General features: G+C 26.3%; 2 protein-coding genes across 4 annotated transcripts in view; one reads left to right on the forward strand and one right to left on the reverse strand.

Moving 5' to 3' along the window:
- The first annotated feature begins 274 nt into the window (after positions 1-274).
- Positions 275-2,697, forward strand: LOC120769360 (lysophospholipid acyltransferase 7). The gene is made up of 6 exons (XM_040096321.1): positions 275-662; positions 732-858; positions 917-1,118; positions 1,177-1,328; positions 1,391-1,767; positions 1,832-2,697. The coding sequence occupies exons 1-6, from the start codon at positions 451-453 to the stop codon at positions 2,229-2,231; spliced, it is 1,470 nt and encodes a 489-aa protein (XP_039952255.1). The 5' UTR covers positions 275-450; the 3' UTR covers positions 2,232-2,697.
- A 2,304-nt stretch (positions 2,698-5,001) lies between these two features.
- The window catches only part of LOC120768651 (putative uncharacterized protein DDB_G0289263), a 30,511-nt gene continuing 29,512 nt past the window's right edge, over positions 5,002-6,000 (reverse strand). For 2 of the 3 annotated variants that reach the window (XM_040095423.1, XM_040095422.1), the window contains exon 6: positions 5,002-5,471. In XM_040095423.1, coding sequence (XP_039951357.1) covers positions 5,452-5,471 — 20 coding nt within the window. In that variant the 3' untranslated portion in view covers positions 5,002-5,451. The remainder of the gene's footprint in view (positions 5,472-6,000) is intronic. The other variant, XR_005704791.1, reaches the window with a different exon arrangement.

Raw genomic sequence — 6,000 nt, forward strand, 5'->3', positions numbered from 1 at the left:
TAAATGACAGATGTTGTTGATGTAGGAATATGTGGATAGATTTTCATATTAACCTAGAATATTTTTAATTTATCAAATCTTATTTTTATTAATAATATTATTGCAATTTTTGTTATCATTTTTAATTTATAATATTTTTTTTATTTATTTTTACTCGCATTATAAATATTTTACCATTTACATATATAAAATTTTATATTCTCTCAGTTCAACTCCAAAATCGATAATGTAAATCGTGCGTAATCGCGAAGTTCACTTAGTTTCCCCCACCACTAATAAAGTGCAATATTTTTCTGATAAGATCAGCTGCATTTCCTGCTGTTCAAAAGCTGTTATTATTGTCAATACAAATCGATTTAAAATAAAAATACATCGATTTAAAGTAAAAACTTAGTATATACAAACGGAAAACCATTAAAGGTGGCGCATTCAACAAACCCGTCATAAATAATGAGTATCGATGACGTGATTTACGTCCTTTGCCTACTTGGTTGCATTGGTGCGGGTCATTACGTCAAGAACATAGGCGATGAAACACAACGAAAATTTATTAGCACCGGTCTCGGTTTGCTGGTGGTGTTTATTGCATCGGGTTACCATGCACTGCACTGCATTATATCAACGACGATTGGCGCGCTCGTAGTTATCCATATGCACCCAAGGTACTGTTAACCTTTGAACTTCACTGTGCTAAATGTATTAATTTAACGATTTTCTTTTTCTACTTTTAGTCGTTGCCATTTGATTACATTTTGTTTAATGTTCGGCTATTTGGTATTCTTCCGCTTAGTGCACGTATTTGGTTTGCCAAATTATCCTGGACACACCAATATGATACAAATGATACTAACATTAAAGGTTTGTAATAAACGTGTGTATGTTTATATATATGTTAACTATATGATTTCTAAATTAGGTTTCGGGTGTTGCTTTTGAGAAAACGGCTGCTTGGAAAAAGTTACGGCAGCGTGATAAAGAGATTGCCGAAAGGAAGAGCGGTGAAGGTACAGCCGCCAATGAGCCACTTGTGGAAGTAACAGATTATGATGTAGAGTTGCAGGATATAGGATTTGCCGAGATCTTCCACTATTGCTTCAACTACATAGGTGTATTGACAGGTATGAGCATACTAATGCATTGTAGTGTAAACATATATATGTTATTTATCAATTTCAGGTCCATATTACCGCTATCGCACATATCTCGACTACTTCGAGATGCCATTCAAAGATTATGCGCCGCATATTAAAGCAACAATAGAAAAGCTTAAATATGCCGGTCTCTATTGTTCACTGTATCTTGTAGCAAACTACATATGGCCACTTGAGGTAAGCTATTGCGCATTTTATTAACCACTTACTTATGCAAATCTTCAATTCATATTTTTTAGTATGCTTTAAGTGAAGAATTTTATCAAGAGCGTTCATTTATATATCGGCTTATGTATGTGTGGCCGACATTTTTCACGTTCCGTATGCGTATTTATACCGGTTTGACGCTGAGCGAATGCGTGTGCACAATGGCTGGTTTTGGCGCTTACCCCGATGAGGCGGATGCCACAAACGGTGAGGGTCCACGTAAGCAGTACGCACATTTGAGACGTGATGCCGATAAGCGTACTTACAATTTTACTACGATTGTAAATACGCGCGTGCGTAGCGTAGAGACTTGTTGGACCTTCCGTGAGGGCATGAAACACTGGAATATTTGCATACAGTATTGGTTGGCGGTGAATGTTTACAAGTTATTCCCCAGCAAGCAGTACAGGTGCGTTGTTTTTGTAGTTGTAACAAAAAAGTGTTGTTTATAACTGCGTTAAACAATTTTTTAGAACTATCGTAACATTGCTTTGCTCTGCCTTCTGGCATGGCTTCCGTCCTGGGCACTATTTCTGCATCATGGGTGCGCCATTTTACGTTTCTTTGGAGGATATGTGGAATAAGTTGGTGCGCAAGGATGCTACCGGTCTACAACGTCAAATTATCGATGTCCTCTTTTGGATAGCGAAATTCTTTGCTTTCAGCTATCTCGGCATCTCATTTCTATTAGCTTCATTTTCGAATATTTGGAAATACTACAGCTCAGTGTATCATATTGGTTATGTGGAATGGTGTGTTTTTATGGTATTGGGCAAATATCTGTTAAATTTGAAAAAGTCAGCCGAAAAGCGTCAACATAAGCAAAAAGAGGTTGCAGAAAGCGAAAAGGAGCAAATAAAAAAAGTCGCATAAATGCAGTAAACGACCTTAGAATTGTAGAACTAAAGTATATATTTATATATGCGCTATATTAGTAACTACATATATACATACATGTGACATTATGCTATTATGTAGCTGATGACTACCAAAGTGTGGCAAAAAATGTTTTTTTTACATAGCTTTATTGTGTATCGGTCAATTTGAAATGGTGTATCACCGTATTGAGCGTATATTAACTACTATGCCAACATTTCCAGTAGTTTAGTTTTTACTAACTAATGATTTACATACATATATGCGTATCCAAGCACAAGTAATTACCCAAAAATATATTATATTAAATAAAATTGTTGTTCTAGATTAGACAAGTATTCATTTGGTAATAATTCGTACTGTAAATGCGTGTAATGCCATTATACTAAGTTTTAGAGGCTATTAGCACAATTTTTTTTACTAGTTTGGTTTTTTTACAGTTTATGTTATTTTTCTATGAATTTGTAATTCTTAGTATTTTTTTAACTTGTTATTTGTTTGTTTTTTACCAAAAAATTAATTTTATTTCTTTATTATCGATTTTTTTAATTTTTTTGTATAATTTTTTTTGGTTAATTTTTTTTTAAATTATTTTAATTTTTAGCGTTTTTTCAAATTTATTAGTGTTTTTTACAAATAAATTTATTTTAGTGTTTTATACATTTGTTTTTTTTTCCAAATTTGATCTTTGTATTTTTTTTGCTAAATCTTTTTTCATATTTGTTATTTGTACTTTTTTATTTCTTTATTACAATTTTGTTATATTTTATTTTTTTATAATTTTGTAATTTTTATTTCATATTAATTATTCTTTTTGTTTTGTTTTACAAATAAATTAATTTAAGGTTTTTTATAGATTTGTTTGCGTTTCTCAAATTTGTTATTTTTTGTTTTTTTACCAATTTATTTTTTTATATACATACATATGTATGTATGTATTTGTAGTTTTTCTTTTTCTTTATTTTTATTTTTTCTTTTGTTAACAAATAAATTAATTTTAGTTTTTTTTTATAGATTTTTGTTTTCAAATTCTACTATTTGTAATTTTGTTACGTGTTGTTTTTTTTAAAAATAAATAAATTGTATTTTTATTTTATTATAGAATTTTTGTTTTTTTTTAGAAATTTAATTTGTTATATTTTGCAATTTATTTGCAATTTTTGTTAACACATTTTTTATATTTTTATACAAATTTGTTATTTTTTGTAGTTTAACTTTTATTAGCAATTTTATGTATAAATTATTTAATAATAATTTTTTTTTAAGCTTTTGGCAAACAACAAATGTAATAAAATATTAATTTTTAAAATGCAGCTTGCCATACATATGTATATATACTTTTTTAATTATATCTTGTTAAAATTTATAAGTAAAAAGTAAATTTAGGTTTTAAGCTTGTACAATTGCGCACAATAAATTATCGTTCGATATGCGCCTAAAACAATATTTATACTATACCGCTGTTAAAAGAAAGAGTTATTATTTTATAATTAACTTTTTTGAATTATAATTTAAATTTTATTACTCTATTTTCAATAAAAAAATATTATTGAATAAAATTAAAAAAAAAATGAGAATCGTAAAATAAAAAAGATTCAAAAATTGTAAATTTTTAATTTAAATGAAAGCTAAAAATCACAATTCAGCTATTATGATGGTTATGTGTTGCTAAGTGAATGCTTTCTAACTTATAATATTTAGAAAATACCCTCTGAGTCCTTAAAAACATTTAAAAGTTTTGAAAATTTTTTTATGTTTTTTATTACAAAAATTATTTTTGCTTACCAATTTTTTTTTGTAGTATGCAGGGTTGCACATTTTTTATTTAAGTAAATTTTGGATTTTCTATTTTTTTTTTATTTAATTTGAAATTGACATGAAAGTTTCAATAAAAATAATCGAAATTTTATTGAATTTTTAGGTCCAAATTTCTTGAATTAAAAATTGATATTTTAATAATTGTAGTAGCAAATAAAAATATTAAAATTATATGCTGGAAAAATATATTTTAAGATTTTAATTATATACAAAATTATATTAAATTATCATATTTTTATTTGTTTTTATTTTTAATTATTTTTTATTTTATTTACATAAAAATATTATTCTTCAAATTAAATGCTGGAAAAAATATAGTTTAAAATTTTAATTTTTAGCAAATTTAATTAAATTATTATTCTTTTACTTTTATTTAATTTTATTTTTTTATTTATTTTTCTTTAATTTTAATTTTTTCTTATTTGTATTTTTATATACATATTTACATATATTTATTTCAAACCAATTACTTTTCTGATATTTAAAAGTTCTAAGAGGCTTTTGAAAGCGTTTTACTATGAAATAATAATAAGTTGAAAGCTTCATACAAAATTAGGAATTCAAACACATGCAGACTTTTGTGGAGTAATAGAATTTTATTTATTTCTTGTTGTTTTTGTAAATTTAAAACTGTATACATACCAAAGACTAAGATTCTAATAGCTTTCCTACATAATATGCGAACTCGATTGAGTATATAAACTAAATTAACTAACGATAACTAATGTTTGTATGTATTTATGTATATGCATACATGCATATATATGGATATATACATATATATTATATAAATATATAGTATATTTCCGTATATATTAATATATTTATCAAATACTAACAGCTATTTTAATATGTACTTTATTTAATAAAATGAAATAAAATTCGTTGACTATACAAAATGCTTACAAAACCAAAAACATTAAAAATAAAAAAAAAAACAAATGTGATATGCGATTTAATATTACTGTATTTAGTAGTGTATTTTCAAAATTATGCGTTGTAATTCGATTCAGGTATTCGATGTCAGCTCGAATTAACCGACGAGTCATCTACATTCCGGCAAATGCCGCAACAGTTAATTCAACGACTGACACACCCACACATACATACATTATCATGTCTGTACTTGTATGTATGTGCATATGTACTTTACATAGTAGCACCAGTTGCGGTTATTTCACGCTTCACTATAATGAAATGTTGTGTTTAGCGAGCGTAAACAGATTTGAGACACCAGTTTATGGCATACCAGCATTCCTTTGCAGCGGCGGCGCTCACTGTAGCAGTGCATAATCTCAAAATGGCAAGAGTTTCAGTGTTTGACGTTGACTCCAACAAAAAGGGATGCAATTTGGCTTGCAAAAATATGTGAGGTTATAGTAGGAAAATGGGTGCAGCGTCATGCTGATGAAGGTTCATCTGGAATGAAGAGAGCGGAAAGATTAGGAAAATCATAAATAAAAATATATTAAAAAATTAAAGATCGGAAGAGCAAATATAAAAACAAAATAAAATAAAAATTTATCAAAAGAACAAAAAAAATATTAAAAATATATAGTACATAAATATATTAAATTTTTAAACTAAAAAATTTGTATGTAAAATAAAAATTTAGAAATTTCTATTAAAAGCGTTTTTAGTTAATTTTAAAATAAATATGTTAAAATATAAAAATGAAATAAGAACTTATTAAAAGTGAGCTTATAACAATAATAATATAATTAAAAACATATTAAAAAATGGTATTAAATGAAATAATGATAAACAAAAAAGTTTATTAAATATTAAATAAAATAAATAAAGAAAAGAAAAAAATTAAAAAAATATATATAATAAAATTAAAATATGAAATAAATAGAATTAAAAATCATATTAAAAATACATAATTAAAAAAATAATACTAAATGGAATAAAACTTAAATAAAAATACATTTAAAAATGTATACGG

Source organism: Bactrocera tryoni, chromosome 2 (assembly GCF_016617805.1).
Source record: "Bactrocera tryoni isolate S06 chromosome 2, CSIRO_BtryS06_freeze2, whole genome shotgun sequence".
NCBI lineage: Eukaryota > Metazoa > Arthropoda > Insecta > Diptera > Tephritidae > Bactrocera > Bactrocera tryoni.